This window comes from Epinephelus lanceolatus, chromosome 22 (genome assembly GCF_041903045.1).
Source record: "Epinephelus lanceolatus isolate andai-2023 chromosome 22, ASM4190304v1, whole genome shotgun sequence".
Lineage (NCBI taxonomy): Eukaryota > Metazoa > Chordata > Actinopteri > Perciformes > Serranidae > Epinephelus > Epinephelus lanceolatus.
The window spans coordinates 27069842-27083290 of NC_135755.1; the positions used below are offsets into that span (position 1 = coordinate 27069842).

General features: G+C 39.5%; 1 protein-coding gene and 1 non-coding gene across 2 annotated transcripts; both read right to left on the bottom strand.

Moving 5' to 3' along the window:
• On the bottom strand, positions 1-9731 carry naa40 (N-alpha-acetyltransferase 40, NatD catalytic subunit). Its single transcript, XM_033610050.2, has 8 exons — positions 9351-9731; positions 6979-7074; positions 4913-4965; positions 4603-4698; positions 3964-4122; positions 3735-3818; positions 2770-2847; positions 1-2599 (listed from the first exon to the last, which is right to left on the bottom strand). The coding sequence occupies exons 1-8, from the start codon at positions 9354-9356 to the stop codon at positions 2452-2454; spliced, it is 720 nt and encodes a 239-aa protein (XP_033465941.1). The 5' UTR covers positions 9357-9731; the 3' UTR covers positions 1-2451.
• Positions 9732-12362: 2631 nt separating this feature from the next.
• Positions 12363-12444, bottom strand: trnal-aag (transfer RNA leucine (anticodon AAG)). The gene has a single exon. It is a non-coding gene; the product is annotated as a tRNA-Leu (tRNA).
• Between the last annotated feature and the right edge of the window lie 1005 nt (positions 12445-13449).

The following is a 13449-nucleotide window of genomic DNA, read 5'->3' on the forward strand; positions in this document are numbered from 1 at the left end:
TTTGTTTTTTTTTTGGTGATACATAACATTTGAGAATATTTCAGTATCTAGGTGTAAGAAAGTGTCTGTCAACTTCACATTCCAGTCTCCCCTGCTTCACATACTTTGACCAGGCATTAATCTGTATGAAATCTCAAGTTGAGCCTTGTTTAAAAAAAACCATTTCAAAACGTACCAATTGAAGCCCTTCGCAGCCACACTACATCGAGGAATCTTAAAATCCACAGCAGCGTAAAGTAACGTCTCCTAACACCTCCAGTCCGAACGCAAAATCTGTACAAACTGACTACGGTCCTGGAATTAAAGGGTTTTATGGTGGTTTCTAGATAAGACTTCTAACTCGGCTGACCAGCACTCGAAACTGTCCAAGGTTTTGTAAACAGATATGGAATCAACAAGATCAAAGCCTTTCTAGATTGTCCGGTAACGTGGTATCTGAAATCCTAAGTGGAAATCCTACAAGAATCTTGGCAAAGGGATTATTCTGGATCAGTTAAGTGAATCTTACAGTACTGACTTTGTGCCAAGATGCTTTAAGGAATACCAAACAGCAGCATTAACTTTAAATTTCACCCAACTCCCCCTATAACATACTTCTAACATGCACTGATGCTCACGGGAGATTTGTTTGAAATATTAAAGTGATGCTACCAGACCCACATGAGGCTTTTAGATACGTGTTCAGAGGCAGCATCACTGCCGATGACTCATGATTTAGACTACAAGTTTTGTTTAACATCTCTAAATTCTGTCATACAAATTAATGACAGTGGGCTGGGAAAAACAGGTGATGACTGACTAGAAGAAAAACGACCATGAAAAACACTTTCGGTTCTCTGCAGTTACTTTCATCATCCATCCATCCACCCATCCATCCATCCATCCATCCATCCCACGTTCCCTCCTCCGTTCATCAGCTTCTGACGGCCATGTCATGAAACAGTGGCTTCTACCAATCCTCATCCACACTGAATCAATATGATTTGCTCATGTTAACAAAATACATAAGAGAAGGGATGGAGGATGGTTTTAGTAATTTTTTTAAATACAGCTAACAGTAGCATCAACATCAACTTGTTTATCTTCAGTACCTCTTGGAGACAAAGTGAACAAAGAGGCAGGCGGGTGTGATGCGATTGTACAAGGGTGACTAAAGATGAGAGCGACACGAACCCATCTGCAGTCATCACTTGGCGCCTTTAGGACACGGAGGGAGGCAGAACGGAAAGGAGAAAGGAAAGGAGTTTGACTGAAGTGAAGCACATGATGTGTAGGTGAATCTGTGAGCACGGAAACAAAATGAGAGCAAATGATTTCGTGGTGTCTTTAAAGTTTTAGGTCATGACATGTATCTCTGATACGGAAATATAACTGGGGGTTTAAGCAAGTTGAACATCCAAACGAGTAAGAGGGTCACTGTGGGATTATTTTCCGGTTGGGTGCGGCTTGACAGATTGACATGACAAACAGATGATGAGTAATGAAATATGTTTTACTCACAGCATAATAAAGATAAGGGCAATCTTAGACATCATGTCAGATAAGTTATAAAAAAAAATAAAAGCAGGGGGAGACGCCTATAGATTTAGGCACCACCTGAATAGAAAATATGGGCGGTGCTAACAGTGTTCTGTAATCTTGTAATGGTAGTATAATGGTCCGACACAGTTCAAGCCATACGTGCATATAACTTGTAATCTAACAGGTGGTGTTACAGTACAGCAGGGCTCCTCGGACTTTTTTCTGGGACCCAAATGTGAGTAAATTCCACCTAATCCTGGGACCCTGTTTCAATAATCTCAGTGTGGGGTCCCAAAGCAATCAGGGGCTGTATAACAGAAACTGACCAACTCTTCTTATCTACTTAGTATGCGTACTAATTGGCGTGAGGGCATGATTTATTTAGAAAAATGTACTGAAATCTGGACTTGAGGTAGAAAGTTTCTATAATACAGCCTTAGGCCAGGTCCCAAGCCATAGTTTAAGAAGCGCTGCAGAATGATTGAATACAGAATAACACGTTAGGAGATGAGAGCAAAGTGGGATGAGGTTCATGTCAGCAATGCCATTTCTTGACTGGGAACTACTAATTGTCATCGTTAACTGGGATAAGTGAATGAGAAAAGACGGCTTGGACATTGAACCAAGAAGTAGGAAAGAAAGAAGGAGCTATGTGTGAAAGCTCACACTGCATACTGCTTTTCTAGCAGGAAAACACCAAACAATAAACAACCCCGAAAAAAAAAAAAAAAAAGAAACCATAAATCTCAATCCATAATGCGACACAGACATCTGTAGCCAGGTGTTCCACCATCGGTTCATTTTTAACGGCGCTCTACAGCCTGTCAAACTCAAAACGCCTGCAGCAGTAGCAGGCAGCTCAAGCTTTCACACACAGCCATGAAAGTTGCTGGCTTTTAACCAATCGTAAAAGGGTGGAGCTGAAGCCGATCAGTGGCAGCAGCCCCCGCAGTGCCCGCCCCCGTGGGTGTGTCCTGCTGAGGCCTCGCCGTGTTTGGTCCGCCGGCTGAGGATCTCGTAAGAGCAGTCGTCGCCGCAGCAACCGGACATGCTTGGCGAAGTCTCATCAATCTCAAATCTAAAAGCGTGGAGAGAAAGAGAGGGGTCACGTAACGAGGATGAAGACGTTACTAAGACTAACTTAGGTGTAACAAAAACAAATAACATTACAGGTCTTTCCTTTAACGTTAAACATGCCATTTCTCCATTTTATAAAGAATAAGCGTTTAGCAGAGCCAGTATACTCACTGTAAAGCTTCTCTGAAGAACTGGTAAGCCCCGTGGTTGTGTTTGAAAACTGTCAACATCACTTTCTTCATCTGCGTACTAGACAGAAAGAGCAAGAGAGCAAAGAAAAGTTAGTTTCACATTAGTGAAAGATGTGAGGAACGAATCTCCTTAAAAGGTGCCCTGTGGAGTTACAGAACTTAAAGATACACCATGCAGGGTTTTCCTAAAAAACAATGTGTCATATTTTGTGTTCATATTTTTCTTTTAATTTTTTGTACTCAGGGCGTTTATGGGCGTGTACCCCTACAGTGCTCAGGTGAGGTCTGGGCTTTATAAAAAGCTAGCCACTCAACCAGATGCCAGACCATAAGCAGCAGGCATCCAAGAGACACAGTGGCGAAAAACATAACTATAGAGGCAAATATAGAGGCAAAACACCAAACGATGGTCTTTTTGCAAGACAATTTTTTTCTATTTCTTTTCAATAATTTTAGTTTTTAGATTTGGCCCATGACACCAGTTCTCAATTAAAAGTGTGTTATTTGCCCGACCACCGCATTTGAGCGCTCTGCAAAGCGGCATCACATCTCCCTCATCTGCCGTCATGGACAGCCAGGTAACAATAATGTTTGCACTAAGCCTTGGCATTCTTTGTCTCTGTTGTGAAATTAAACCACTATTTAAACATCTTAATACAGGCAGTCTAATGTAGGCAATAACCAACCATTAGGTTTAACAAGTAAGCTAGTCTGGTGTAACACCACACTGTCTCCCTCCAGCTCTCTGGCAGATTTTGGGGTTCACCAACTGCCCGGGGTGAGTGGAGACAGACATAGAAGTACTTTCCTACGTCCACAAGTTTTTTTTGGACCAAAACTCAATATGAAATAATAGAACAGAATACGATTATTAATCCAGATCCATTTGGTTTTTGGCTGCAAAGCCTCTTGAGTTTTACACATCATGGCAACTGTAGATTTTACCTGTTAGCGATGAGCTGTAGTATCTGGATGAGGAACTTTCCGAGCCCTTTCCTCCGCACTCTGCTCTCTAACTGCACCTCATAGCTGGAGGGTCAAGACAACATGTCAGACCAGAGTGAGCATATTGTTAAAAAAAATTGTAACAAATGAAAAACATTTTGTTTCCAGTCATTAAAATAAAACCTACAGTTGGAACTTAAATCCACAAACTTGTGGAAGGATATCATACCAATATAAAACCTCCTCCCCACACTCAACGTCGAATCGGAAGTGAGAGAAGGCCACAGGGGCAGAGTCGCCGTCGCGGGCCAGTAGGTACCACGCCCTCTCGTCGTTCATCTCCTCCCGCTTTTCCCTCTCCTTCCAGCCCCACTCGCTCTGCTCGTACCTATGGCACAGCAACAAAAAAGAAAACAGGGCATCTCAAACGTGACCTACTGTGCTAATTTCCCCCCTTGCATTTCTCCCCATCATCAGGCCGCCCTGGCAGCGCCACTCAGAAAGGACATGTTTTCTAAATGGAACAAATTTGGATTCAACTGACTGGCTGCCATTTGCTAAATTGAAAATGACTCAAATTCTGGCAAAGTCAGAGAAGATAAATTGAAGTCATTCTCTGCCTCTGTCTCAAATCTGTCTGCGTTTCCACAGGCTCCCCAGTGAGTAGGATTTAATTCATACTCGTATGTTTGATGTCACTCTCCAATTCTCCTGCACACAAAGAATTTCTGGCTCGTCTGCACTTCTTCTTCTTTTATCTATTTTCAGCTGAAAACCAACTGCTCATATCAAGCCTGTTCATCCCTGTTAGAGATGGGTCACTCTGCTCCTTAACTCTGTACTTGAACTACAAGAGGAGACTTCTTACAGTGTCTGCATGTTGGCTCTGGTGAGTTCAAAGGCCCACTCCACAGACAGCGGGTTGAGGGATGTCACTCTCTTACACTCTATCTGCAGGTTCAGCCTGGATGGAAGGACAAGTAAACAGGGTCAATGTCATCAAGAGTGTGTGCATGTGTGTGTGTCTACACTGTAGTAAAGTGAGAGAAAGACTAAAAGAAGAACAGACAGAAATACTAGCAGCAGACCAACTCTCCCCTCCATGCATCAACTCAAACAAGCATGTATTTCATGAAATACTGAATAAGTCCTTTGTAGGCGTACAAAATATCACATACCCATTTCTGTCGTACTTTTTGAAGGCTGGGAAGGCAGCTAGGGGGTCATCGAGCTGTGAGGAGAAGAGACAAAATTAGCTTCTTATTACATTGCCTCCCATTGAAACGCTGCCATTTTAGTTCAGAGTTCACTTTCGCTTTGACATTTATTGTACACACATTTCAAAAATATACTGGGACTGTGCCTTTAAATAGCTGAAATTATCAGTCGATTGTGCAATTATTCAATCGATATAAGATAAAAACTTTTAATAATCAAATACACAGGGGTCATTTTTGAGCAAAAATGCCAAATGTTAGGCATTTCTAGTGTCTTAGATGTAATAATTCACTGTTTCTCTTTGTTGGATGGCGGCAAAATACACATCATTGGGTTTTGAACCGTTGTTGTGCAAAATAAGATGTCTGAACATGTCACCATGGGTTCTGGGAAATTTAATTGACTGTTTTCTTACGTTCTATGGACAAAAATCGATTCAATAATAGGCAGATTAATTGCTAATGAAAATTCTCGTTACTCCACTACACTTCTGTATTTTCAAATCAAACTTCTTTATTTGTGAACGCATTGAACCCCTCAAAAGTAGACACTAAAAGAGACTGCGATATCTAATCCAAGCATCCCTTGGGTTCCACTACAGGCTCTGGAGCCTAAATAGGCCAAAAGGGGCCCATACAGGCAGGAAAATGACAGAGCTATTAGTGTAATAGCCCCATTAGTCACCCATAATAAGCCCCCACAATGTAAGCTTTTCCTCGGCCCTGAGAGTAATATCAAATTAGGAATACCCCTCTTCTTACATAGATTACAAGACATTGGGCCCCTGGGTAACGACATGTGAACGATGCAGCTGTATTAAGGGAAAGACAAAAAAAAAAATATACAAAACAAATAACATCAGTTCTGACTCTGTATAAGCAAATATTTTTAAGGATAAGAATTTTAAAAACCCTCATTTTGAATGATGAGCCACTAGATTTTTCCAGTGACAAATGATTTTAAAGGTCATTACAGATAGTAGCTCTTGTAAAGGGGCCCTGTCAGCCCTTGGTCGGGGCCCAGTAGGTCTGTTCAGTAATCTGTCCATACCGCTCCTCCATTTTAAGGCCTAGAGGAACCTACCAGAATCTGAATCTACCAGAAAATATTTGTTTTTCTAAGCAGTGAATACACCATTTGTTCACTTGAAACAATAGTCTAAGTCAAGATGCATCGCTGTTGGCAAGAACACAAACAAAAATAAAAGTTACTTTGGGAGAATTTCTCGCATTCCTTCTCTGTTGGCACACCAACAGTGGAGAGGGGCGGGAGTGAGAACAGCATGCAACACACAGTGCCCCATTTTAGGACAAAGTGACACAGAAAAGTAATAAGCACAGGCAGGCCTGTTCAGAGCTTGTAGAAGAAGTACTGTAGCTACATCTCGAGGCAAGGGTGTGACCTTTGTTCTCTACCGGGCTTCAATAAGGTTTTACTAATGATGTAGCCCACCTCCAAGCTACAGGAGCTGTCTTCTGTGTGTTCTGCTACATGGCTGGGATTCAATAAAGCCAATTAATTATGCATAAAGAAACATATGGCACTGCATTCGGCTTTTCCTGTTGTGTGAATATCAATTATGGGTGTATTCGGAGTAATAAGGAGGGCATCCCTGTCTTTTGATGTCATTACATGGAATCATGCGCATGTGATAAAAAATTTAAAAAAAATCACAGCTCACAATGGAGGTTTTAAGTGGCATGCTCGATGCAGCCTGAATCCACTGGAAAGCTTGAAACATCATGTAAAAGGGCCAAGTGGTGGATGCTTTTATGTGAGGCACTTAGATGCAAAAGTGCATTTATTTTTAACATCAACACAATGCCATTATCAACTATCAGAATGACACAACTGAAAATTTTGAACTTGTTTTGCAGTCAGCAAGCAGCTAACACCTTAACGTTCATTTCCTGAACAAGATTATCCCAGTTCCTTAAATAGTTTCAACTCCATCTCCCCAAAACCATCTCCATGTGGCCTACCAATAAAGCATTAACCTTGCCGGTTGATGTGCAACCAAAATTACCTTGTTGGCTGTGTCCACCTTGGCACAGACGGCATCCATAGCTGCCCTCTCTTCCAGACGCCGGGCTTTCTTCTCCTTTGCTCTGTTGGACTTCCTCTGGACACAGAAAATAAGGATAATGTTGTTGAGATGGGAGTAGACATGCAGGAGAGAAAAGTATGGATAGAGGAACAGATGAAACATATAGGGAAGAGAGGTTTGAAAGAAAACGACACATGGTGACAAGGGGTAAAAAGAGGGAAAATATTAAGATGTGTCAGAACCATTTCTTCCTCACTCCTCCTCATTCAACTAATTTCTAATCAGTATTATCAATAATTATATTCAATCTTTTTAATAAAATGTAATTAAGTCTGTTCTTTATACTTTAAGGACCTTTTCAGACTGTAATCATCTATTCTCCTAATTCACTGAGAATATTTTGCATTTTTTCTTCTCTATGCCATATAATCAATTTTACATTGAAACAACTGTGCCTTTGGCCAACATACAAAAATGTCACATGCATTTATGAACTTTCTGCTTGTATTATTTAGTTCATTCAGTGATTGTGGTTAAAGAAGAAGGAATCTTGCACTTTAGTTACTACCATGTATGCAATGTACAGTCCCTGTTAGGGCTGTAACTTAAGCCTAAATTTAAGGGGGAAATAAAAGAATCAAGGGCAATTAGTTGCACCAGAATTTAGCTTTTCACACAAGCCTGTGTTTCTGTGTGTGCAGACCTCATTTGCAGCAACATTTGAACCAACATATTAACATGAGAAAACAGACTTAATGACACGAGAACAGAACAAACATCAAATCTAAGAACGAGTACAACCAGAAATATCAAAGTAAATAAGGTCAGTCATGCAGCACAAACTGTAGTACTTATACTTTATATTTAAAACATCATATTCATCGACATGATGATTGTGTCTATAGAAACAGCAACAGTGGGATAACAATAGCAAGTTAAAAAAAAGAGCATTCATTTTGATATCAGTAGCTTTTATGACAATGCTGGTTTTAACAGTAGAGTGTTTACATCGCTGATGTTGCATATTGCTCTCGGTGTGGGACTGTAGTACTGGGGAAATTCTCTGATACTGATACTCTAATTTAGCCCGCTCTTGGCTTGATATCTGATGCGCGAATCAGCAATGGTGCAGCCATAATTCACACAAACTACTCTCGACTGCATCCATGCCTGGCAACTGAAAACACACGCTTTAAAAGCCGCAATAAATATGTCTCTCTGAGGTGCACTTCCATAAATAGAGATTATTAGCTGTCTTTGTTAAGGACACCTGCAATTTATAGACAAAATTAACACTGAGTCACACACAGCAGAAGTGGCGTGACACTTACACTTCTAAATTAGACATATTTAGGTTTTGGTCCGTGATTCATCCAAGAGCTATCTGAAGACATTATCTTTGGTGTTGGAAAGAGTGATGGATTATTCAATTAATCAAAAATGCACTACCCATGCTGGGAGGGTTACGTGTATATCAGGATTTCAGTGACATGTTTACAGAAATGGTGCATTGATGCCTCTTGAACAGAACATTTTAATGCATTAACAAGTGGGAATTAGCCAAATACCCCCATTTAGATCCTGACTTGAGCAGAAGAGGCAACAATAATGGGAAGGAATGCACTGAATTGCCAACTTTAGTTCACAGCATTAAGTCTGTACCAAGCACAGAGAGGCTGCAGACTGAGCTGGGACTGTGAAAACACGTGGATTGGTTTATCTGGAGAGAAAGTGGAGGATAAACTCAAGTCTGCTTACAGAGACTAGCTCAGGTTATGGGAACTAACTCAGCTTTACAGCATGAGTGCAGGCCTGGCTGTTGCTGGGGAGAACATTATTGACATCCAATAAGTCTCAATTTATTATAACCAGGTGGGCTAAGACACCACACTCCGGCTTGTTGGGAAAATATACTCTCTCACACACAAGCAGCAGTAATGGCTAGCAAAGCACTCGTCATTAATATGGCATTCCTAAGGGGCTAATACAGCTAGCACGCTAACAATGGCACAACACACACACCAGGAGAAGTTAACTGTGCATAGCGGCAAGGACAATGCAGTAATAATGCTGGAAATGCCACATAAAGCAAAGTGTAAGCTAACGCTAACGTTACAATGCTATCTAAGCTATCTGGAGGTAGCTACACGGCTAACGCAGCCAAATGAGCCCCGGTGCCAACCAACACCTTTGGCTACATACATCCACCATGGTCTCTCTTCCTTTCCCTTCCTCCCTCCTTCCTTCTTTCTTTCTCTCCTCTCACCATCACGCATTTACAAGCCCCCAAACATTCACCTTTCATTGTATCACCTCGCACCGAGACATGAAGCAAAACACACACAACTCACCCCCATTTTGCCGCTGTGTCTTATCGATCCCCCTGGAGAAACACACCTCTATTGTCCCCGTGCTGTACTGTTGCTGAGTTATTAGTACCGTCACTACAGACAGAGAGAAGGGGGCCAGATTAATATGGCAATGATAGATAGTGTGCTAACGAAGCTAGCTGGCTACAGCATCGACCGATGGCTGTGAGAGAAGCAGCGGTGAGGCGCAAATTTGATTAAAACGTCAATGAAAATTTCGCTGTTTTTGTTCTCTTTAAGTCGGATTGGCGCCAAGAGTGCGAGGCTGAATTTATTACAGGTCCCTTCCTTGCCCTTTTCTTTCCTCTCCTCTCCGTCGCGTCCAACTATGCTACGTTCACGTGCTCCCCACGAGCTCCGACTTCTGAGAACTAGTGAGCCTCACTCGTGCTAGCCTCAACTTCTAGAATTTAAGGTACTGCAAAACTTAGGGGAAATTCGTATTTTTCAGACCTTGTTTATATTTCTTTATTTATTTGGTTAGTTAGTTAGTTAGTTTTGTTAAAGGTCCCATTTTGGGAAGTGTCAGATTTCCACCTTTTTAAAAAAAAATAAATAAATAAAGCCAGTATAGGAACTATATAAATACTGTTTAAGTATCAAATCACTCAGTCCACAGACAGGTGCACACAGTATTCAAAAACTGTGCCTTTAAACAAGCCGTCAGGGTTTCTGTGACTTTGTGATGTCACAACTATAAAGACAGTTTGAAACATAAGCATTCTGAATGGCCAGCTAGTGCCCCAAGCTGTGAAACCAATTTTCATAGTGGCCAAACAATGATACTGAAATTACCTGGGTCCATCAAGAGATGCCATTGGGCCCAAAAAACTTTTCCCATAGACTTACATAGGGAAAGGGACGTCTATAAATCAGCGGATATGATTTTTTTAAGTCACGACCCCGTGAAATGACTCATTCCATTATCAAGATTTAATATATTCAGTCCGATAATGTCTAGAAAATCTAAAAGAGCTACAAGATTAAATTATTTAATCCACATTCAAGTTAACGGAGAGCTAAGTCAGCTCAAGTAAGTCTTTAGTACACCTACTCTTTGGGCCCAATGACACGTAAGCAGTGTTGATCATCCAGGTAATTTCATACCATGAAAATCTAGATTTTTTAACTTCATGCGCCACTGAGGTAGCTTCATATGAATGAACTGGGGCCTGCTGCCAATGCTTTATCCAGGTCTCTTAATACAGCCATGTAATGGGTCCTTTTTTATTTCTTGTCGGAATGTTTTGCAGCGTATGTGAATGACATCAGCTGACAGGAACTAAACATGGACCCAAACTTTCGCCTAGCAATGTAATTCCATTGAAACGGTCTATGGAGATAGAAAAATGGAACATTTTAGACAGGGTGATTACAGGTATATTCAGGTGGACAAAATGAGACAAATATTGTGTTTTCTTTAACAATAAAACATGTACACATGTTCCGGTAGAAACCCAAAATACAAGTATGAATCTGAGTATGAGCAAAATATGGGACCTTTAAGACTTGCTTTATCTAAAAAATTAATGAAAAACTGCTTAATTTACAGTGTATAAATTTTTCCATTTGTGCATGAAAAAAATTAATTCAAAAGAAAGGAAAAGAAAACACACGTGAGTACAAATAAACGCTAATGAACGTCAACATTCAGATACAACTGCTAATGATAATGACATATATGACCTATTATTGGTAGTAAACCATATAGGCAAGGCAAGTCTGGCAACAAGGCAGTTCAAAGTGCTTTACATAAAACATCAAGACAGAGTCCAAAAAAGAAAACACATTATAATTATAAATACAAGAATGAAAGATACAGTGCAGTGTAAGAAATTAATAAATGTTTGATTTAAAAAAAGGCAGCAGCAAATAGAAAAGTCTTCAGCCTTGATTTAAAAGAGCTTAGAGTGGTGCATAAACATTAAATGCCGCTTCTGTGTTTTCCTTTGACTACAATAAAATAAAATATTCAATTAACACAACAAAGTGAATAAAGCACTTTTTGTATTTTTTAAAATATATCTTTATGTACTTTGAAAAAAACAAAGAAAAGTCAAAGTTGTGTTTCCTAAATGTTACTTAGAGTAGCGGTGGAAGGTGTTCAGATAATTTAAGTGACATTAGCAAACCACAATGTGCAAGTAAACTTCATGTCCTGAATTCAAAATGTAAAATAATTTGTAATAATTTGTTATCAGCAAAATGTATGTAAAGTATCAAAGGGGAAAGTTCCTCATTATGCAGCATAATGACCCCCATTATGCACTATGTTGTTAGTGGTGCATTAATGTGTAAGAGGCCTTTTTTAGTGTTGTAACTGGATGAGTTGGAGACAGCTGAAACTTTTCTGCTCTGTTATGTGTTATGTTATGCTACGTCCTGTATGTTGGTGAGTCAAAGACAATTTTCCACCCTGGTGGACAATAAAGATTTATTCTATTCTATTCGATTCCTCACAGCTTTGTGAAATGTATCCCATAACAATGCATTATATGTTATTCAGTCAGTTTAGATTTTGTTAAGAAAACCTGCAAAATAATGTAAAATTTTAAAGCAGCTGAAAATGGAAGTACTCAAACACAAGTACAGTACTTCATTTAATGTAATTATATTCCACTGGCTCAGAGTATTAATGAAAGTGGATGAATCCTGGCTTTTGTTACAGTTTAATCAGGCTATTTTATAAACCACTTGACACATTTCTTATGATTACACAGTTCTCAAGTTAAAGTTAAAGCATTCCAAGTTATAAACCTGTAGCACTAAAGTTTACCATAAATTGTAGACATGGCCGTAAAAACAAACTACATAAAGTCCATGTTCAGCTGAGAGGAATTCTCTTGGTTTGCATGATTATCAAAACCATCCTGTACTACAATGAGAACTAGTATCAGACTCAGCACAGTCACAAGATAGCCTGTACCACAGACAATCCAACTGTCAAGTACACTACTATCCGCACATTTGTGAATTGTCCATAGAAAAGCTTCCTGGCAGCGGTGGGATTCGAACCCACGCCCCCGAAGAGACTGGAGCCTTAATCCAGCGCCTTAGACCGCTCGGCCACGCTACCATGTGCAACTGCTCTCAGTACGCCAGTTATCGTTTGCCCATTATTCCGACAGCATTTGAAAGCAGCACTTCTTTCGCGCGAATACGGTTTCCTTGTTTAGAAAGTGACGGCAGACCGTCAGAGGGCTGAACAGGGTCAAGACTAGACAAACTTCATGTTGTTGAAGCATAACCATTGGCACATCACCTTAGACAACTGAAATGCAGGGAGTTTAAGATAACATATTTTATATATATATATATATATATATGTATATATATATATATATATATATATGTATATATATCACACAATTTAGCCTACAATACTTTGATGACAAGTCCAATGAGATGTTGGAACCCATTACACTCTGCTATTAGCAAGATATTGATTATTTTTCACTTTAATTTTATTTAATATAACTTATTTCAGATATCATACTCTTTGTAAATCTCATATAGCCTACCAGTCACCTATTAAGCTACAGTACCTACACAAGAATATGTTAAAACTGGGGTTATGTGATGTATTTAGATGATATATAATTTTGTTTAATAATTTTACTGTTTTATTTCATTTTTCTAATTTATGCAGTTATCTCTGTTAATCTTGCATTTACAGTATAATGGCCATGTACTGTGTTGTGTTGCTTAGATGACTATATGTTCATATATGTCTGCAATTACTAATTTTTGTTGTTCTCTTTAACACCATATATATCTCTTTAACACCATATATATATATATATATATATATATATGTATATATATATATATGATGTCACACAAAATTATTTTTACAAATAAATAATGTTGTTGTTCATAATGTTGTCCACTAGGTGGGAACATGGAGCATGAAATCACTCCACTAATATTGCAGCTCTTAATTTCTTCCTCCAACCCTAGAGTTAAGCCTGGGACAAGAAAAGAGACAATTGGGGATAGAAAATAAAGGCTGTTATTTAAACTTTAGCTGCCTTGGCTTACATTTCAGACACTCTTTTAAGCTACACTTGACACCAGCTCT